Consider the following 23746-nt stretch of genomic DNA (forward strand, 5'->3'; position numbering starts at 1 on the left):
CAGCGCGCACAAGGCCTATGCCTCGGCTGGGCGCACGCGCATGCGAGGAGCAGCAGCAGCGCACACAGCGCGGCCCAAGGCCCACTAGGCGTAGTAGCAAGCCAGCGCGCACAAGGCCCATGCCTCGTCTAGGCGTGCGCGCATGCAAGGAGGAGGAGCAGCAGCGCACACAGCGCGGCCCAAGGCCCAGCGCCTGTGTGGCTGTGCGCGTATGGGCTTGCATGCTTGCTATCCAGTTCTTACCTTTGTTGCTTGGCCTGTTAGTATTATAACCTAAGGGTTATAATATTATTCCACAATAAGGTTATAATATTATTCCACAATAAGTTTGCACTAGTCACGGCAAGTACAAATTCCATTACGTGTTGAGTTTAGCAATGTAACACTAGGTCAATGAGTAGTTAGTCGAATGTGATTTGACCCCTCAAAAAAAAATTGTCGAACGTGATTTGAAGTGAATTAAATCCGCAGTTCTGGAGAAGAGACACGGCATAACAAAGAGGTGGGCAGAATTTGCCAAATATTATTGTTACAGTTGAAGAAAATTCAATCATATTTGCCAAATAAACCTGGTAGGGTGTAGGAACAATATAGAACATATGTTTTTCTTTATTTATTTGACATAAGATAGATATAGAACATATGTTACAGTTGAAGAATATGGTAAAACGACAGCAAATGTCACCTTCTATCAATTCCAACAAAGAGAGATGAATTTCATACATAGGAAGAAAAAGAGAGCCAACCACAAAACCATGTTACTTTAGCAACAAGACTAAACATTGATTCTACACAATTAGACGCGCATAGTCTTGCAATAATGATAAATCTCACAATTAGACGCGCATAGTCTTGCAATAATGATAAATATATTTATATGAGGAAACTATCAATCATATTTTACACAATACACGGATTAACAGTTACTGTTACAGGGAAAGTCCCGACAATTTTCAGTAATTGGATTGTTTTTACTCCAACTGGTTCTTTCTTAGATTGGCTTCAGGAGAAATCTGTTAACTGGTTGCTGGAACTTTCAACTATTTCCCCTATCCATTAATGGACAATAATGTTCACCTGGTTGTTACTGCAATTGTCGGAAAGAATATTGTGCAGTCACGTAGCATAAGATGAACTGCCAAGGCTGGATTCATTTCTTTGAAAACATTTGAGCGGCCTAACCTGTACACCACACAATTTCAATGATTAAGATCACAAAATTAGCGATTCCTGATTATATCATAATTCCAATAGTAACTGTAACAGCCATTCACTAATCAAAATAGACCAAACAGTTTTTCAATGAAAATTGAGAAGTAGGACAAGAACCATACCATTGCACACTGTAAAATTATGATAGATTGATACACTACCAGACAAATCAAATCTCATCCACACAAAATATCAAGAAAAATCAGAAATTTAGAGAGGCCGGCAAGATCCATTTTCTTGAATTCATATTCTTGCCAGTGAAACCAAAATAAAAACATATTGTTACTGATCTCAATATGAAAACACATCGCCAGTGATTCCAAAGCCGATACGAATATCGTCATCAATTTACAATCTACAGGAGTGATATTTTCCTAACTGTCAAAAGCCAAAGTGATGAGTGCATTTCAATCAGATATACTCCATACACTATAAAGTACATTGTCACTGATTTCAAAACCAACATCAATATCACCATCAGTTCAACTCCAAGAGTGTGTAAACAGTTTACACTACAGAGCAGTGGTTCGGCCACGGCATGACAAGTTGTTCAGTTCGTATTTCGTAACATCCAGATAAGTTGTTCTAATTTTAAAGCTAACAGTCTAAAGTCAATTAACTGGCAATTGCTTCACGATAATAAGTGAGGGACAGTTCAGTGCAACATTTCATTCAAACCACTGCACGAGAAGCCAAAACCCCCCATTAAAACTGTCACACGTCGAAGTTTCTAAATCTTGCGACAAGCTGTGACTTGAAGCGGGGAGCCTCTAATGCAAGTTTTTATGTCCACCATCTTACCGCACAGCAAACTCGGGTTTGGGAAAATCTCTCACAAAAGGAAATTCAGTTGAAGGACAACAGTAAAAATGATCAAGCAAAAACAAAAGTGAGGGTGTAAAAGAAGAGAAAATCAGAAGTACATAAATGAGGAAGAAGAGAATTTGGTGGGCACTTGAGCGAGCATGCTTCGAATGTAAACCTAAAACTGAACCAACCGGAACCCGAATTTCCTGTGAATCAATTAAACCTATCTGTTTGCTGAGCAAATTTTTAAGGTTTGACGAGAGTGGTCAAATAGAATATTCGTATTATGTATACTTCCAGAAATATTTTTAAAACAGGTAAAGGGTTGCAGAGACAAAGTAACAGCAGTACATCATTACTTCTTCGCTCAGGAAATACTTACTGGAAGCAACCCATAACTCCATAAGTACAGGGACTTGGCAAAGTAACAAGGCATTTCTCAGATTAAGTATTATAAACCTCATGCTAAGGTTAACAGGTCTCGCAACAATAGACAGTACATATGAGTAATCCCAACAATTGGCGATCCAGTAGAACCTGGGCTATGGAAATCGACTGATGGTGATATTTGTTCGGGCGAGTTTTTGAAAATGCAGTTAAATAATTGTTAGAATATGTCTTGAATCGGCCACGTCCCCTCCGAGCAACCCAGCACGGGGATCGCTGCCCGTTTAGCGAGTGCGGGTCCATGGGTGACGCGCTTGGTTTAGGGGTTTGGGTACGCAACGTGGTCCACAATTGGGGTACTTAATAATGGACTAGGGTTATCTGATTGAGATTTTTTTCCCATCTGTATAGAGAGTACTATATAAACTCTTTTGATCATAACCTGGTGGTATTTTGAAATCTTTACTCCTCAAAATCAATAAAACTTCCCTCTCCTTTGCATGTGGCCGTAGCTAATACATTGAACCACGTTAAATCTTTGTGTTCTTTATTGACATTCTTAATTATCTTTCTTGCTTCTGTTATAACAATAACAATAATAATTGTTATAACAATAATAATAATACTGGAAGTTGACAACCCTAATAAACAAGGCGGATAATTATATAAACGATTGCAAACTAGATGTGAAAAGTCCCAAACTTGAAGCTTGTACTTCTGTGACAAATTTAACATCCCAATGAGTTAATTTATAGTGTAATATTATGTATGCTTGAGCTAAGACTTAAGACGCATTAGAACATATTGGACGTACTAATACAACAAAGCAACAACTCGAATACAACCCCCCCCCCCCCCCCCCCCCCCTCTTCCCCCGATTCAGTACCCCAAAGCATTAGGTGAAGAGTAGCAAAAAGTGTAAGATAGAAAAAAGAGAAGACACCTTTATCCAATGCTTCCTGCGACCAAGATTATTGGATATATGATCAAGCCTCATAATTATATCTCTGAAGGTTGGCCTTTTTGTTGGATCTTTACTCCAGCACTCTTCAATTAACCTGATTGAACACAAATGATTTATTTCTTTGCCGTAACTGATTCAAATTGAAATAACCAAAATGAAATTCATTCCAAATCATTTTCCACATATAATGGACAACTCCTAACAAAGTAGGAGAATCTTTTCAGAAAAAATGGATCATTTGATCTTACAAATGAAATATTTCATGATGAACAAGTATCCTGCAGAACCTGCTTATATTTCTATAACATCACTATTCCTATGCTTCCCATAACGTCTAAGTCATGCCGCAATCACGGGTACGCCATATAGCCAAAAGCATGGAGAATAACCTTAACATTTACATTCAGATTTGAGTTCCAATAACACCAAGTTCAAGTTAAGCCTTCTTTAGGAATAACAAGCAGCAGACTTGTCAACCGGGTCATCCGGTACCACAGGTCAACTAGGGATTGGGTACGTTCAGGTTAAATTTGGGTTGGGCTTTGGTTAGCAGATAGCTTCTTCCTCAAATCCATGTTTCATAATTTTTTGTGAGCTGTTTCAGGTTTGGGGTTGAAAACCTGTGATAAAGGCACCAATTATTTTTATAAAAACATGATCAAATTTTCTGTCCAGTCAATATTCCCAGGTCTGGGTAGTAGAATATCTCCTCTCATGAAGGTTTCTAGATGATGATGCTCTAAGCAAGAAAATGTCCTAGCTGGTTGATTTTTAAACACTCAAGTCATACAAAGCACATATATGGTGATACATATAATGGGAGAACACTTGCACTCACTGAGAATTCTAGGCTTTAGAAATAACAAGGTTTAAATGTACAACCTAAGAATCCATGGTTATAGCTCTGCAAATTAAGAAACCTCTCTGAATCTAAAAGCAGGCTACTCCACTGCATTAGGTTTCTAGGAAATAACTTTCTTCGTCAATAATTGGAGACTTAATTCAGCTTATGCAGGAACAATAGTTAACAATCCAATTCCCAGCAAATAGGAACATGCCACTGGAAACGTATAGTGTATTCATAGTTTTATTACTTTATACATTGTCCAGGATACACCAGAAGGCTTTCTATCAACATGGAATGAGGAAAATAGGAATAAAAAGTTGATATCTACTTGCATGCTGTGCTGTTTAGCACATTAAAAAGACAATTTAGAAGCATTTTCCTTAAGCTTTGTATTGGGATTACATAGACTGTTGAGTCATTGCTAAAAGCTCCATTTCAAACATGCATGTCTTTTTCCCATTTAGAAAGATGCATACCAAACAAACATTTCATACATTGGTTCCTGCTACGAAGAAGATAGAATAGAGTTTAAAAACAGGACATGTGAGGGAAATGTACACTTACTCCCTCAGTCGGTGAGGATACGATTTTCCGGAAGCTTTAAAAGGTGGACGCTCATTTTCACCATATGCCTTTTGAGCATCTTTGTCCTCCTTTGAAGCAAATGGTGGACAGCCTTCAATCATCTAATATACCACCATCAATACGTCAATACCATTTAACAAGTCAAAGTAAGTTGCAAAGTTATGGCAGGACCAATCAAAAGCGTATACGAATAAGTTCCTTACACTAAAGATAATGCTCCTACAGCTAACAAAGCCTGTTAATATTTTTCTTATAAAATTTATACAGTTACAATGCATAATAATTTAGCTATAGATATTCTTTTACCACAACCCTCCATGACTAATATCATCATACAAATGCTTTCCATAATCAAAATCCAGGAGTCCTTTAAATGAATACGTCCACATTACAGTAGTAAATCCTTGGTTTCTGAATTGAATATTTTTCGGAACAGCTTCCTCTATCTACCTTTATTCAAATTTACTTCCTCTATCGTTTAGCTTTGGCACACAATCTAACATTTCTACTTATTAGTATGGGAGTCAGTGAGGGCTGAGAGAGAGATCATGTGTGAGTAGGGAGGCCCGCATCACCAGGGTTGATTGGAGAAAAGTTTCCATGTTAGGAAAGTAATGTAATACTAGGATGGTAGGATGTTTATTTGTGGATTGACCAAAAGACGTATATGGATTGACCAAAAGACGTATAGGAGACATTTAGTTGTGAATGGGGGAGTATTTACAAATCAACTCACTGCCTAATCAGTTATGAAAAACAACAATGTTGTCTCATAGAACCACATGCCTGCATGACCAACATCCGCAGACCAAATGGCTTCCAACATACCATTTCCAAAGGAATATGCGCCAACACTTACCCATATCAGAAATGAAGCTTTCATTTCTTCAAAGAAATTCTTTGCAATTGAAAATTTGGGAAACCACTCACTACCAAATGGCCCTAATCAGTTATGAAAAGATTAGGCAATGTTTTTCATCGAGTGTGACATTGATGACAAAATAATCCAAACAATCATTGATATGGATAAGGCATATCTAGCGATAAAGGAAAATTTTAACAAAAAACTCCAAACAATAATTAATTTGGGAAACCCCTCTATGAAGAAATTTTTTAAGAAATAAGGCGTGAGTCAATTTAAACTTGGCACTCCGACCAATTTCCAGCTTATTGATATGGATAGACATATCTAGTGATGCACACATACACAAAAGCAAGGCAAGCCAATATACTTTTGCCTGCTGATGGGTAACCCGGCATATTTAACTCTCGAAAGCTAAATAAAGTACTTCGTACAAAATCAAGCTCATTAAGAAAACACAACAAAAATAGGAGGGTAAACAGCAGAATGGAGCAGATCTCAGAGTCCGTATACCCACTTGATTGTATTTCTTACAGTTCTTGTTCTTACTCCAAAATGATTCTTGTTAAAGTTAAATATTGGATTCAAGTATTCAACTCTAACATATGAAAATGGCAGATTACCAAATAGAAGAGGTTGCTACAGCCACTTGTTCCATGAAATGGATTAAATCTGTGGTTGGACTCAATTCTAACACATGAAAATGGCAGATTACCAAAAAGAAGAGGTTGCTATACAACCCCTTGTTCCATGACACAGATTAAATCCGTGGTTGCATTTGGTATTGGTGTTGTTGTATACACAACTCTGACATTCAAAAAAAACCTATAAACACCTGAGAGGAAATATTTACCTCTTGAAGAATCAAAGCGAATGAAAATACATCAACTTTGGTGTCGTAATCTTCATTTTGGAAAAGCTCAGGTGCCATATACCGGCCTATTAAGGAAATGGAAGAGATATGACAAGTTCAAGTAATTACAGACCATGTGACATAAGAGTAAATAATAAAAAGAAAACCAACAGACTTGGGGGCTTAACATTTTATTTACAGAAATATATTTATTGTAAAGAGATTTCTTATTAGGTAAAGTAGTAAATCACAGCCAATGATAACGGTATTTTTACTTTGATCTGCTCTTACTAACACAGCCAGAAATAAACATAACACTTACATGAAGTTTCTTCATTAGATACAGGCCGGTCTCTTTCAATTCTCTTAGAGACTTTCAGCATCTTGCTAACTCCAAAATCGGCAACTTTAAGGTGTCCAGAACCATCGCGCAATATGTTGCTGTCATCTTGTTGATAACCAAAGTAAGAAAGTTTTGAAATTTTTATATGAATAAAGATGCGTCAGAGTAGATGTGGACAGACCACTCCCCCAACATGAGATCGTATTTGTAAGTATACTTAAGGTGGAGAAACTCACGAAGGTTCGAGGTCACAGTGGATTACTGGAAGAGGTTTAATCTCATGCAAATAGCTCATTCCCCTGTAAGACAAGGACCATCAACAATTAGTCACCTATAACCCTGGAGCATCACATAATGAATAGGTCTCTTCAAGAGAAAAGGCGACTAGCCGGCAAGTATGTTTGTTTGAAATTATTTGTAGTTCTCTCGGCAATTAATTTTAGTTTAAACAACTGCCATTACGGAAACCATACCGTTGGGAAGGTGCAAAATTCAACTTCAATAATAAGAAAATTAGGATATAGGATAATAAACAGACGCTATAATATGAGACATACTCAATATTACATACTTATTTTTTAACCCACAACGTATGTCAGTTTTTTTTATACTAATTATTACCCCCCCTTACAATATATATTTCCATTTGTTTTCGGCACAAAAAAAGTGACCAACTTTTTTTTTAGCCGATTAACTAAAGTAAAGGTACTTCTCAGAGATACTATACAATTATATTACGTCCATTGAGGCAATATGGTTTATTGTCTTACCAATCATTCTTGCATATTACGAAGTACTTAAATGTAGGGACTATAAATCAATCCTTTCTACTCACTTAACTTTGCAACATTTCTTTTGTTTTTGTTTTTCTTGTAATTCTTTGGAAATGCGCAAACATCTTTTTACTTTGAAATTAGCTTTCTCCTCATAGTTCATACTTGATATTAATCATCAAAGATAGTAGGCATGTTGACATGGGCACATGGAATATGAAACCATCAACAGCTTTAAAGCATTCAAATATGTTATATTTATGATTTAAAGGGGAGAAAACGGAGTTGGAACTATAACAAGTAGCCAAGTTTCCTGCATCTCAATAACTCATACCGCAGACCAAATTCAATTGCATAATTTGTAACATAAATTGATCACCCATTTCAGCTATAACCCATTTTAATATCTCCCTTAATCACCTAACCCTTTGTTTCTCTAACAAATCGAGCTTCTCTAAACTACTAGCCTCGTTTTTTCCTAAGGTGCTGTATACTCCTTAGCTTTCTAACTAAGCTAAACAACAGCCATAGCTTAAATTTCATCCTTTAATTACCTCAAGCCCCAACAGCAAAAAGTTTCCTTTATCACTCTTAAAATTTGTCCTCGTGAACAACAAAATCCCTCCAGTCTGAACATCACATCTTTCCATGCACCATGAACTGATGAACCTATGATACAACTAGAATCCAAAATCGCAATTTTATCCGTGAGGCATGCACCCATGACAGGACGTGAAAGCCTCTTATTCTTAAATCTAAACAATGTAGAACCCCAATTAACTAAAATAGTTTAATTGGAATGGAAAGGATTTCCAATAAGGTCTCGGGAACATTCTTTTCACCGAATTATGGAACTCCTTTTTCTACTACATCATTCTTAAATACAAATCTGCCCCGAAAAGATATAAGCCATACAATCACAAGGCACCCTATAATGTCTCAAGAACATAAATATTACAGGACTGCACTCATTAGTAACAATATTCTGCAAAGTTCCCAGCATAGGGGAAGAAAACATTTATAGTTCACAGCTTGCCTAGCTGTCCCTTGAGTGTTATGGATGGAAAAGAATGACCGGCCAGAATGTTGCTTCTTGCCGCATGGAGCTTTTCAGTTTGAGCTTTTTAACTTAGGATTAAGTGTCATTCAGCATGAGTTCACTATGTTATTGGCCTTATTGTATTAGGTGTCTTTTAGGTAAAATATTTTGCTAACTACAGCACATATTTCTTCTTTTCCATCCATCTTCACAACTCTGGTATGGCATTAAGTTTGTTTTAGAAACAATATAGTACAAACTACATTTTTCCATCCATCTTCAAAATAAATTACAGCTTATGGTTATTGACATGATAAATTTTCCATATTCAACCAATAAGTTAAAAATCTATGTCTGAGTAACTAAAGTACCAAAAACCACAATTAAAGGCCACCTATAAATTAATATCTCAGAGAAGATAAAATAGAGAAGTAGACCTTGCAATGTCAAGTGCGTATCTCACAACTGTTTTTGGTTTTAGTGCTCCTTTGCTATGCAAGAACTCACAAAGGTCTCCCTGTAGGATACACAAAAAGCAATAAATAAGAAACGTCAATTACTTGTAAGACGCAGAAAAAGTAAGCCCCAATTGAAGTTTATCGTCACTAAATGACTAGGTGATCTTGTATTTACTCTCCAAAAGCAAGGAGGAGCTATAATCAATCAAACAACTGCCAGACAACTATCTGGAGTAACTGAAGCAATTGTATAATCAGATTAAAGCTTGAAAGTGTAGCTCAGTGGAGCAGTCTCCAGTATACTGTGGGATGTGTCTGTCCCTGGTACGAGACAGCCTTCCTCCACCAACCAACATCTCTCCCCCCCCCCCCTAGCCAGAAATAAATTGTATACTAGTTCACGTGTTACTTAGGTTGTAGATGATTCATCTCCAAGACATTAACTGCGCAGCATAAGATAAAAAGAATGTGTGAAGAGATTGCTGATGACAGTACACAGTAGCCAGAAATAAGTTGTATACTAGTTCATGTGTTCTTAGGTTATAGATGATTCATATCCAAGACATTAACTGCGCTGCATAAGAAATAAGCTTAAGTGTTTCTTTGAACTATAAGCTAGATACAGATAACTTGATTAAAAAAAAAAGGGTACTGCTAGGATACCTAGGTTTTACGGGACACGTAAAAACAAATATCCCAGACTCACAAATCAAAAGCTGACATACTGTTGGGGCGAAAAAAGTATTTGCTTGATTTTTGGTTGTGTTGGAAGGTAACTTCATGGTCGACAAAGCTAGAGGGAATTGACTCTCAATAATCATTAGATTGATAATGCATGAAGTAAAAACCCAAGGTTAATTCAATATCTCAAACTTACATCCAGCAAAAGGTCAGTGTCAAACAGAAATACAGAACTAAGTGATTCTAAATCTCAAATATAACAAGAAATAAAGAGCTATTCTGCCTAAATCGAAAATATGACAAGAAATAAAGAGCTATTCTACAAACAAATATTTTTAAAGAAGTGTTGACAAAAGAGTCCCTCGTGCATAGAAAGCAACAGAGAAATGAGTCAGCCGACAAACAATGTATCTCGGAAAATTAACTGTGAACTGCCAAAATATTAATTGAGAGAGCAAAGAGGTCCAGAAATGAATCTAAAGTTCCAGATATGAAACACTAAATAAATGGAGAAAAAAGTACTAGAACTATCGCAGACTAAGTTACCTAACCTTGGGTAAGAACTCGGTAACAATCATCATTGGTGTGTGTTGAGTCACCGCACCTAAGAACTGAACTACGTTTGGGTGTCGGATTCTCTGAAGTAAAGAAAGCTCGTCCCTGAAAGCTCGTCTACATTTACCAACAAGTTAGAAACATCATACAAAATACAAGCATAAGAGGCGCAAAATAGAAATTATGCACAATTCGGAGCACATACAACTTTTCTTCATCAGTAAATACTTCATCCCCAAGCTTTTTAACTGCAACTTCTATCCCTCTCCATGATGCTCTAAGAAAGGTTCCCTAAAGACGAAACCGAGAACGAAAAGGAAAGCATGTATTTTATTAATGTTTTACTTGTAATAACAGTGATTTCATACTTATATTCAGATCTATAACAGAGGATATCTCACTCCGTTTTGGAAGTTAAAACCTAGATTGCTAGAAGCCATTCCAATAAGATGCAAACTTATGAGCAATGCATAATCACGCATAAAGTTCAGATCATACTAGCTATCTGAAATACAAAAATAATGAGTACCTTGTTGATATTTACACTGTTGCTAAAATCAATTTCCTGAGGAACGATCTCATATTCTGGAACATCACGGGCATTTTTTACATGCATAGGAGCCATCTATTTTGTAACACACAGGGAAAAAGGGAAGAAAAGCCAGATTCATTAAGCCGAAGGTGGTTTGCCATCAACAACGTAAAAAATTTGCATTAGAGTTTACTAACATGACATACCGGAGGTTTTGCACCATGGTCTTCTAGAACTTTCACCACCTCATGGTTCTTGTAAAATATGGCATCTGCAAGTGGCTGTTGGCCCAATCACAAATTGTCATGATGATAAACTGAATGTACAAACTTCTTATTAGACTAAGTTTTCATAAACAAATCAACGAAGTGACCAAGGGAAGCAAGGCCTATAAGAAAAATGAACTTTCATGAGAAGCTCTTGGCAAGGAAAAACTAATTCACCACATTGTCAAGTATAGGTGTACTATGATAACATCTAAATTTTAGTAACTTCAGAAACCAATATAACGCCACAACTTGCTAAAGCGCTAATCCCCAAATTTATGAAGGTATTAATTGCTAAAGCAGTAGGCTAAATTACGAAACCTTTAGGAAGAATTGTTGCCCGTTAGTGATGGCCAATATACACCTTAAGTATGGCTAAGGACTTGTTAATACCTCTCTGTAAGTACTTCCACAATTGTTTAGCTACACCAAACAAAACCTCAATAATTGCAAGTACCCAACAGCCTCCTTATGAATTTGAAAATACGTCATACACAATCACTGAACATAATCCCAAGAGAACAGATAATTAGAGGTATGTACAATAAATGATCCTTCCTTCTCCGAAACCAAACAAAATCGTTTATAGGCGAGAATTGTTGCTCAAGTGGAACCGACACCAACTTCCATAATGTGGAGAACATAATAACTGGCAAGTAATTTGAAGCAATATCACAATGAACCTTGCATACTTCAGTCATCTTGAAGTTTCTCCAAACATGAAGGTACCCTTCATGGATAAGATAAACTACTTGTAAAAGCTCTAGGAGAAAACTCAAAAGGTTACAACCAAGCCTACCAAACATTGTCTACTGGAATTAGTGTTTTACTGCTTCCAGTTTCTGAAGATACTTACTTCGGACATCCAAATATCCTTAAAACTGCAAGTATCAGGTTGAAGCAAAAAATGGGCTCTTGCGGAATTACATGTTATGAGATTTTGTAACAACTTCCCGCTTATTAGAGATTGCAGATCATATACAAACATGTCATTTTTGGAAAGTTCTACGGATACTAATCTATCACACGTCACAATAAATAAGAAAAGCACAAATAATTACAAGATGTTGGAGTTTGTTCCTCCAAAAAAAGGAATGCTTCAAAAGAATGAAAAACCAATTGTCCCACATTGATAAAAAAACCCACATACTACCTTCTTTATATATTGCACTACCCTTTAATCATTTGTTTAAGAGTGCTTGAGAGTGGCATGGGTGGTCACAACACACACACGCGCGCCGGGCCGGGCTCGGGCGAGGGCCTTGGTACTTGGTACTTGGTACTTGGTACTTGGCAGTTTGATTAAGTCAGGAGACTTCAACATGATGGACAATATCTACCCTAGATACATCTAACAATAATTTTTGAGGTAGATGAAACAGTTTCAATTGCACAATACACATTCAGTGGGTGAAATCCCAAGAGAATAGAACAACTCTTCCTTTTCTTGAAACCAAACTAAATCATTTACAGGGGAGAATTGCTGCTTAAGTGGAAAAAAACCCAACTTCCTTTGGCGAGTACTTTGTAGCAATATCACAAATAACCTTATAAACTTAGTGAATTTGTAGTTACTTCTAACATGAAGGTACCCTCTTTGGATAAAATAAACTACTAGGAGAAGCTCTAGATGAATGACTTCCAAATGCAACAGATACTATCTTCGTCTATTGTCACCAGTTTACTAAGAATACCTAAGTTGCAGCATCATCAATACTGCACGGAGCATACTGAAGCAACGAATTGGCTCTTTCTCAGGACTGAATTTTAATCATCACGATTACATCTTATTAGTATTAGAGTTTTGTAGGTCTGTCACAATCACATTTCAAGAATAGTCTCAATACTATTATATTTCGAAAATGTAAACCTATCAATCCAAACTTATCTATTCGACATCATCATAACGATGCTTTTATAAAAAATATAATCTAAAAAAAAAAAAAATTCCTGGAGCTTTTCTTGGTTCTCGGTCACGACAAAGTAATTCGCCAATTGCAACTCTATTGAATCCAAACAATCCCTCCACTACCAATAAACCGTTTAAGAGATGTCAGTTAATCAGTCACGAGCCTAAGATAGGACTATCATGAGCACAGTAAATTTCAAAAACAGTATGTTCCCCGCATGTCCAACAAGAAGAAGGTCCAACAAGAAGAAGCGCCATATCCATGAATCCTTCTTTCACCTAAATTTATTCAAGATGCTAAAAAGGGAAAAACTACAATAGAAAATCTCAAAATCACAAGTCAATGATTAAAATGAATTCTTATACCATTTCAAGAAATATATTTAATGCTTATATCGAATCTATACCTAGTATTTAAAAATGAACACCATAGATTATTAGAAGCCACGTGGCATCTCATTATTAGAAGCCATCTGACATCTCTCCTTTTATCCATCATTTTGTTTTATTTTTTTTCAATTTTTCTTTATTGTTTCTATGATTTACAACTTCTAATGCCTCTTCCCCTTCATTTTTCTTATTCAACATCAAGTTATTCACTCAACATCCAATATTTATTCAAAGTATAATTATTATATTTTTCCAACCTTCAAATTACACCTCTATTTAATTCATATATTACCAAAAATCATAAGTCTTCACTAATTAAAACTTCAAAAGACATCTGAACAACCACTATACAACCGTCTGTTCTATGAACGGGCTCAAAAGCTAGTTTGTTTGAATAAACAAGTCAATGATCCAAGAAAAAGAACACATGACACCAATTTAATCATCAAATTACTCCGATATCAATGAAACTAATAAAATTTTCAAAAATCTAGATTAAGAACAACGGAGCAGATTAGCAATATTTAATTACCGTACTACCCCAGCGATCTTTAGGATCAACCTCAGCCTTCATGCTCATTAGCAAATTAACAACCTCCACATAGCCCTGACAAGCAGCAACATGCAATGGCGTACGATTATCCATATCTCTGTAATTCACATCAGCACCAGACTCCTCTACCAGCTCCTTAATCCCGTCCAAATCTCCCCCATGCGCCGCAAACATCAACTTCACGCTCGCGGGAATGTCAATCTCATCACCGCCGTCATCGCCACCGTTTTCCTCCTCGGGATCCGCAGCACCGTCGGATGATCCGTCGGTAAGCTCAATAAACGGCAATCGACGGGTCAAATGAATATCAACATCATGTGCGATGTTGTCTTCGTCGTCGCCAGCGCCGGCGAGCTTATCGAGAGCGGCGTAAGAAGATTGACGGCCGAGAGTAAACCTAACCGCTCCCGGAGAATCCATTTCCCGGTGATCGGTAAGGTTGGCGGAGGAGAGAGAAAGGGGGGGAGGAATGGGTTTTATGGGTTTTGGTTGGTGGAATTTCTTTTTTTGGCTATATATGCGTCGGTGATTCTGGGGAAATGTTGGAGAAAAAAGGGGGACAGGTAGACGGTGGGGAATACGGGTGTTGACTTTATGATAAAAGAGGGGAGAAGTGGAGTTGACGGAGTTGAATGGCGCGTAAAATTTGGAGTTTTATATGCGCTTAATTAGTTGGAACACAACGAAGGCGTCGAGGGATTGGGTCTTGAGCTTGGTTGGAGGGGCAAGCGCAAGTGGGCACTGAAGGCAGTCTTTAGAGAATTTTGGGAAATTGCGTATTTATTCTTGTCTTTGCGCAAAATCCACACTTACCCCGTGGTAAGTCTACTCAGCTTATCCTGGCCTCTTATTGGGCGCAAATATGATGGTGCAGGGGTGTGCACAGTGCTCTTGGTGCATTGGTGTCCAAACGACATGCAATAAATATAAAACGCGGATATCTTATTGAATCCGAAGAAGAAAAGAACAACCGTTGTTTTTTTGATAAAAAAAGAACAAACATTGTTCTTTTGTTAAAAAAAAGAACAAACGTTCTTTTGTTAAAAAAAAAGAACAATGACTGCTCTGTCCCTTTTTTTTCGTTATTTAGTTTTTCACTCCATTTTTCTGGTATATATATCTTCTTTTTATAATTTTCAAATCAGAATTTGTGAAGAGGAGAGAGAAAAACTATGGAAAGGAGAGAGAAACTGTGAAGAGAAGAGAGAAAGTAATGGAAAATTCTCAGATATTGGTTGATTTTTCTACTTCAATATCAAATTCTATTGATTCTTCTTCTTCAAATTTGAATTCCTCTGCTGATAATCCGATTTGTGAAGGTAATTTTTCAATTTTTTAAAACGAATTACTTATTTATGATGATTTTGATTTCCATGTTCATTATTTTCATCATTTCAATTTATTTTGATTTTTTTGATCATTTCGATTTTTGCATTTCTCAATAACCTTGATTAATGTATTTTGATTCTATATTTTGATAATTTTGATGATTAATGTATCTTGATTATATATTTCTGATGATTTTGATTTCTGTTTTTTTTTTCGATTTTATATGTTCTTTTAGTCTTATCTTTTGTTCTTTTATATATTGGTTCTCACATATGTATTAAGAGATTGTAATAATACAGAAAATAATTATTGAACATGTTGTTCTTTTTTGCTTTAGGTTGTTGTTCTTTGTTCTTTTTTGCTTTAGCTTGTTGTTCTTTTGATATTACACACTTCAGATCAAATTGTTCTTTTACCATTTTTGTTGTTCTTTTATCTTTTTTGTTGTTCTTTTTTCACATGGTTAAAATAAGTGTTCTACATGATATGTTCTTTTCTGCTATTTTTAATGTTCTTTTTCTTTACTTTATTATGTTCTTTTATGCTCTTTTGTTGTTCGTTTTTTTATTGGTAATGTTGTTTTACATGGTTAAAATAAGTGTTCTACATGATATGTTCTTTTCTGTATTTATAATGTTCTTTTTTATTTATAATGTTCTCTTAGGTTCATCCTCTTTTTGTTCTTTTGAGGAATTGCTCTGTTTATTCAGCCTCTCTTCTTGTTCTTTCAGCTGTTTTTGAAGATTTAACATCATTTGTTGCTGGTCAAGTAAAAGCTTCCTTTGCTCTTCAATACTGTACTTTTTGAAAAAAGAACAAACATAAAAGAACATTAAGATTTATATCTAATAAACATAAAAGAACAGAACAACAAAACCCAAAAAAAAAAAAAAAAACAAGTGCATTGTTCTTATCATGAACATGGCTTGTATTTCTTCTCCTTCCCCCTCTTTTTTTTTATTTTTCATTTTCTATATATATAATATTTCTCCTATTGGATTCATAACTTCTCATTTTAGAAACACATTCTTGAGAGAGAAAGAGGAGTGCTTTTAGTTTCTCCCAACAAAAGAGAGATTTTATGAGAGAGAAAGTTCAAAACAAATTTTCTCCTCCTTCTTTCTCTGAAATGTGATTTTAATTGAATTACGTTTACAAAAAACTAGTTTATTAAGCGAAATACTATTGCAATTTCGCTATTTTTTGAATTTTTTATTCATTCAAAGAGGTTTATGCTGTTGATGAAGGTGCATCGGGTGATTAAGGTAAATTTTCTCGTTCTTAATTCTATGTTCTTTTTAAACTTTAATGATCTTTTCTTATAACTTTCTATTTCTGTGGCATCAGAACAGTGTGTTCGTTTTTAGAATCAGCAATTGTTCTTTTTACATATTTATAGTGTTGTTTTCAGATATCTTTTGATAAATAAAATAACGGAATTAGAACATAAATTGGTTGAAAAAGAACATTTCCAGAACTTAAAAGAACAAGAAAAAATATAGATCTGGTTTTAAAGTTCATCAAAGGTTCGTCGTTTTATTTTTTAATTAGAACATAAATTGGTTGGAAAAGAACATTTCCAGAACTTAAAAGAACAAGAAAAATTATAAATCTGGTTTTAAAGTTCATCAAAGGTTCGTCGTTTTATTTTTTAATTAGAACATACTGTAAATTGGTTGGAAAAGAACATTTCCAGAACTTAAAAGAACAAGAAAAAATATAACTACTTTTTATATTTGTACCTTTTGTCTAATTTGTCAATATTAGTGTTCTTTTTGTTAGTATTCTTTTTGTTAATGTTCTTTTGTTAATGTTCTTTTGTTAATGTTCTTTTTTTTTGCGGTTTTTATTTTTGTTGCGTTTTATTGTTATTTATGTGCGTTTTGGGACAGGTGCACCAAGAGCACCATGCACACCCCTGCACAATCTGAGCGTTGCTTATTGGGTACTCCCTCCGTATTTTTTTAAGAGATACACTTGCCTTTTCCGACCGTATTTTTTTAAGAGATACACTTGCCTTTTTTGGTAACTTATCAACCCCACCACCTAATTAAATAATATATCTACTACACCTTATGACCCACCATCCAATTAAAAAAATAATTTTACAATTACACCCACCCCACACCCACCCTAATTTTTTCAAAAGGACATGGTCCCCACAGTACTTATTTATTAAAATATCTACCCCAACCCCACTTCTTTTATTCTTCTTAAGACCCGTGCCCAACCAAGTGTATCTCTTAAAAAAATACGGAGGGAGTATATTAGATTTTAGCCCGTGCGATGCACGAATTATATTAAATTATTAAGTTAAGATAAAACTATTTATATATTTTTTTTTTAATGGTTAGAGTGGTTGATACTTAGTATTCGTAACTAATTAATAAAAATATCTACGTGTAACCTAATAATTTATCTACTTGGCACTCGACTTTTTTAATTCATAAATAATTTTAAAATCTTATTTTTCATTCGCAAAAACCATTAGATTTCTTACGTGACGCTCTAATATTGGATTAATGTTTGATTTTAGATTGAATTTCATTTTAGATTAGTGTTTGATTTTGGTTTGAAATTTATTTTTGTTATGAAATTAGGGAGAAAGGGAGAGAGGAGAAGAGAGAAACATGCGATTATGATCTTATTCCAATCGATATAATATGTACATATACATGTATTATATACTCCCTCTGTCCCTTAATACTCGCACCGTTTTGACTTTTTGCACTATTCACATAATTCACTTTGACCCTATTTTATTTCTAGTATATGAAAACAAATGTTAGTATATAATATATTGTTGGCTTCATCTTAATATATATTTTCAAAATATTAATATTTTTATAAGTTTCTATAATAGGTAGTTAGAGATATTGGTGGTCAAAGTTGTGCATTGGCAAACGTGCCCAGTAGAAACGGTGCAAGTATTAAGGGACGGAGGGAGTAGGATAATGATGTTAGGGGTATAATGGGCATCCACAATACAATACATTTATAACACTCCCCCTTGGATGTCCATTATCTAAAATAATACAATGACCCTGTAATGTACATGAGATGATGCATCACTAAAAACCTTACTAGAAAAACCCTGTGGGATAAAAAGTTAGTGAAGGAAAAAAGAGTACAACACTCAACATAATACGCTTGGGATGTTGCCTCGTTAAAAATCTTACCAGGAAAACCCAATGGGACAAAACCACGGTTAAGGGAAAAAGAGTGCAACGCTTATTTTCTCCCCCTGATGAATACATCACTTGAGATCTTAAAGTTAAATGAATATAATATTGTTGATAACTTTTCAAATGTATTAACATGTAGCTTCTTGGAATTTGATTCTCCACCATTTGACTTGAATTTTTAAATCTTCACTTGTATGCACTAGGTGAGTATTTATATCACCAAACTTTTGAAAATAATACCTGAAATAATATACTTTCTTGTACATAATATTACAAAATGTATCCTTTCACATTGGACATATATAACCTTCTTCTGGAGGTTAGAAATAGTAGTAACCAATAATCTTGACCAAAATTTCTTTAGTCATACTTTCATGGCAATACATGATAAATAATAATATCATTGTCCAACTTAGGGTATAATGTGATTTATGGTTCTTCTGGACCATAAAATAAAACTCAATGTAAGGACATTACATACTCTTAGCATATAATTTTGAATCAACTCATATTTGTACAAGAATTCTTCTGTGAATAAACTAATATGTATATTTCATAATTCTGAAGTACTCAAACTGCTGGTTGAGACGACATTTCAAAAACACTCTTTAAGAGTTAGATAATATTTGATCAATGTTATGACATTCATATGTAAAACTTAAAGGGCTAGATGTTTAAGAACATCATGTATAAGTTCTTCATGAACTTTTCTTATTTGCATGATTCATAACATGTTAAATCAACATTATATATATACTTCTTTCGCAACTATTCGCCCATTGAAGTAAGAAACTGCTCTTATAATATTCATAAAGTTGCAAATCCGTCTTACCATTCTTTGGATGCATATTCATATACGACATCATAATAGTTTTGAAACATGTAATATGAAATTATAACTGGATAATCTACATCATACCATGATAAAACATAAAAACAAACTAAATGTATGATGAATGATGCATTTACCTATTAACTACACATGTATATGAATGTAAGACTCAAAATGCAAAACACTGAACAGTGTGGATATTTCAAATCCATAACTTGTTGGACTTCAGGTCTATGAGCTCATTTGATCATTATAATGATGTCTACATCGAAATAGACATAGATTTACAATCCCCTATTCAATCCATTATTTCTCGCATATAAATTATATTTCGGTTCCATCATCTAACGGTATCATCAAAATTCTTCAACATATACTTTGCATGCTATTCATCAATGATATCTGAATAGTTATTCAATAGGTACAATTCATCTTTTTCACGGGCCATCTATTATAGTTCAAATTTCTATACCATTTCAAGGGTATTTCATACACTATATAATAGTGTTTTCTTTCTTTTCAAAAATATTATCAACTGCATCATCTTGCCTTTTCATATAAATAAATCTATATCTCATCATTGTGTTTGAACCGTATATATAAACTACACTTCAGGTGTAGAGATTCAAATAAATATTGGCAAGATAATTATAGTAACATCGAGCACTATGGCCATTATACCCGTTTATGCATCTAAACATGTAACAATTTAACATAATCAAGTCATAGATATTTATGTCCAAACATACTTTGAGGACATACAGTTGGCATTACACTTACTCATATATATGGGGATCAATATATTATCTTTCAATTTTGCCAACTTATTCTAGCTCGTCTCCCCCTAAGTTGGGAAAACATTTTCTATATATTATGGGGCATAAAATCTTTCACCAACTAATAGTGCACTATTCAACGTGTATTGTGATAAATGTTTCATACTTCCGTTCTCTTCTGGAGATTAACATTGATCATGGGGAGTAGATACACTGTGTAGTTGTATTTTTCATATTTTCTCATTTCGTGCTGACGTATGATTGCCCCAATCAAGAGATTTACGATATTTAAATCAATCACAAAACACTTGTAAACTTCTTGGTGATCTTCAAGTCACTTACTATCATTTTTGGAGAACTTCGGGTCACTTACTATCATGGTGAACTTCAAGTCACCTATCATATCATTATACAAGTCACTTACTATCATGTTATTATACAAGTTTTCAAAGTAATTAATATTGAAGGAAATATGTCCTTCACCCAAGGTGCATTAAGTCTAATACCAAGGTTCAGATTAATTGCGAACAATTAATTCAGTGAGATCAAGTGATCGGAACAGCTAGCTGGAGCAATGCTTCCGATCAGTGAGTTCTAATGAATATTAAACTCACAGCTTACTCTTGACTGAACCTAGAAGGTCACACCAATGACACGTAACAGATCACCGGATTAAATGAATCGGAAATTCATTTGATAGCTTTTCGGGAATTAGTTGGAAAACGTATTATACGATACGACCTTGCATCGGAATCGTATATCGTATCGCGGATATTCGTAAGCTAGGCAAAACGAATAAATCGTATCGTACGACGGTGATTCATCGTATACAAAACGATAAATAATATATTGGAAATATATTAAAATCGCGAATACGAAGAGCGACCCACGAGCTGAGTGGACGAAGCACTCAAGGCCCATGGGCGCGCGCTGGGCAAGCAAGCAAGGCCACGACACAGCAGTGCTGGCCCATGGCCGAGCAGCTGCGTGTGTGTGCGCGCGGGCCAAGGCAACGACACAGCAGCAGCAGCTCGGCCCACGGCCCAGCTCGCTGTGCGTGCTCGTGTGCTCTTGCGCGGGCTTGCTGGCCGGCCTTGCCTTATGGCTTGGTTGGTTAGTAAGGTTATGTAAATAACCTTCTAACCACTTTTCCAACATAACACAATTCAGTCACACAACCCTAGAAGAAAAACAGAGAACCCTAATTCTCTCTATGCCTCCAAAGTGTGTTCATCCCAAAAGGCAAAAACTCTTGATCGATTGTCTAAGCTACGATAATCAAGACGGATTTGAACGTCCCGGTGAACCAATTAGAGAAACGACAAGTGGAGTTCTAAAGTTCGTGTTCGTTGACAATTCGTGGAAAACACGCTTCAAACGTAAGTCTGCTTAATCTGTGCTTTATACATGCTTCCTGGCTTTGGGGATTGTTTCCGCACATGTTATTATGTTTAACTGTATTCCCCTACAGTGGTATCAGAAGCCTTATGTATTCAAAGCAAGTTTTAGCATGATTTATTTGTTTTTGCATCTGTCGAAAATTTTGAATTTTTTGTTGATTTTTCGGATTTTTTACGAATTACTGGATGAATTGCGTATTTGGCTGTTCCGAAATCAAAAATATTAGCTTTTTCGAATTTTAAAACCCTAATCTGATGGAACACGATTTTTTATGATCAACTCATGAGAACGGAATTGCAAAAACATGCCTCGAAGTGTCGTTTTTTTGGGGATTTTTGTTAATTTTTTAATAAAAATTAAAAGTGTCGGTTTAGACGCCTACTTTTGTCCCCATTCCCGAAAGGGAAGGTTAGATGATGAGAACATAAATCTTCACTTGGCAACCCATCTCCTATAAAATAACGTATCTCAATCAGCCTTTCATTTCAGCCGAAATTGCTATTTATAGAAACCTGCTAAGAATAGTAACTGCGGTAAAGGGTAGTTGTTAAAAGTGGCAAGTCATAAAAGATAGAAACCTGTCAGAATTAGGTGTTGCACTCCAACATAAATCCTAAAAGAGATAGAATTTACGAAGGAATTCTATTCCTGGTATAATTCTAAAATAAAGAGTTACGTATTAATTAAATTCCTAACGAACCTAGAGTTCGTAACGGGCATAGACGCATTCCGTCATAAAGTTAATACGCACTAAAAGACTCGGATAAGTGTCAAAAGATTTGTATTCTAAGAGTCCAAATCTGACAAGGAACTTGGCCCAGATCCCATTTTCAACGCCTGGATCTGGGCGCCGAAATCTTCGGCGCCCAGCCCTGCGTGCTGAAAATGCCTTGGGCCGTGTCGTCTCCGAATTCTTTCTGGATTCGTATTCTTAAAATCTATCTTCCCGCAAACTCTTTCCCTATAAATACAGCCTCAAAACCGACGTGAAAAGGACACACAATTCCATAATCTGAGTATTGACTCTAGCCTTAGCCTAAGCCTCACGCTGCGAAATTGATCCCGCGTACTGTCGCAATCGACCCAAAAGTCGAACAGAACACATCCTGCCCCTTGTAGCTGAAGAATTAAGCCTAAATATTGGAACATTGCTTGGAAACCCGAGATTCGTTAAATAAAAGGAGAAATAGCAAAGCTAAAGTGGTTAGTTTTCTGAGAACCACAACGCACCTCTCAAGGGTGCGTTGTAATGTGTCCCTCATATGATTTAATCGCTTTCATCACCCTTTTATAAAACTGTCAAACTATTAATTTGATTGATCTATCACGCCTAATAAGATAATACCTTGGTCAATTGAATTATCATGTTAGGTACCTTAAATCAATCTAAATAAGATAATCACGATCGATTTAGTATTATGTGTTGCATATTGCTAAAATCAATTCAGAATAGTTTAATAGTTAACGCATGTCCCTTCAATTATTTATGCTGAGCTAGTAAGGATAACCTGCCTCTGGAGTTATCGATGAGCACTCCTCTCGGTAGTTACAGTCCCCAGAACTCTCAATCTCTGCCATGCGGGTGTACGTTGAGCGATCCCCGCACCAGGGATCACAAGGGAACCTATGGCCGTCGTGGTCGAACATAATTGCACTCCCTTTATGTCACGATAACCGGGTTTTGTCAGTTTTTCTCATTGTCGTTAAAAACTGAATGGCGACTCCTATATTACTAGTCGATTGGGTGTAAACTCACAGGAAATCCAATTACACTTGATCAGACAACTTCACGCCCACGAGGGACGAGGTCACGCATTAGCCTCGTGCTTTTTCGACCCCCTCACAGTGGCGACTCCACTGGGGAGTTAACGAAATACTCGTGCTCGTAGGCAATCAAAATAGCCGAAGGGTGAAACGATCCTACCCCGCATTTATTTCCCTATCAAGTTGGGACGACCTGAAAATCAGCATATTAATGTGAACGGACAGAACCGCATAACGAATCTTGGCTCCCTTGGCATGTTTCATCTCGGGAGTTGGGAATAAGGATACCCATCGCCACTCGGGGGATGCATACGCTTCGAATGTTGTCCACTCGGCACTTGTCGCTAGTAGTACACCTATCCCAAACCCAATCGCTCGCCCACTAGGTCCCTCTCATTGGTGCATGCCCCCTTGGCTTACATCGTGATTGGCCTCTTGGGACG

The 23746-nt window shown here is 35.9% G+C and overlaps 1 protein-coding gene across 2 annotated transcripts; it reads right to left on the bottom strand.

Annotated features, from left to right (window-relative positions):
• Positions 1-740: 740 nt before the first annotated feature.
• Positions 741-14628, bottom strand: LOC110785801 (integrin-linked protein kinase 1). 2 transcript variants are annotated; one of them, XM_056830465.1, is made up of 12 exons: positions 13996-14628; positions 11096-11179; positions 10896-10991; positions 10572-10657; positions 10363-10483; positions 9110-9189; positions 7097-7159; positions 6840-6958; positions 6518-6603; positions 4782-4903; positions 3350-3464; positions 741-1182 (listed from the first exon to the last, which is right to left on the bottom strand). In XM_056830465.1, exons 1-12 carry the CDS (start codon positions 14434-14436, stop codon positions 1117-1119), a joined length of 1479 nt encoding a protein of 492 aa, XP_056686443.1. In that variant the 5' UTR covers positions 14437-14628; the 3' UTR covers positions 741-1116. The 2 variants fall into 2 exon arrangements, with proteins under 2 accessions (XP_056686443.1, XP_021846004.2); XM_021990312.2 differs by having other exon boundaries at positions 853-1182; positions 11105-11179; positions 13996-14611.
• Between the last annotated feature and the right edge of the window lie 9118 nt (positions 14629-23746).

The sequence above is a fragment of the Spinacia oleracea genome, chromosome 5 (genome assembly GCF_020520425.1).
Source record: "Spinacia oleracea cultivar Varoflay chromosome 5, BTI_SOV_V1, whole genome shotgun sequence".
In the NCBI taxonomy this organism is placed as follows: domain Eukaryota; kingdom Viridiplantae; phylum Streptophyta; class Magnoliopsida; order Caryophyllales; family Amaranthaceae; genus Spinacia; species Spinacia oleracea.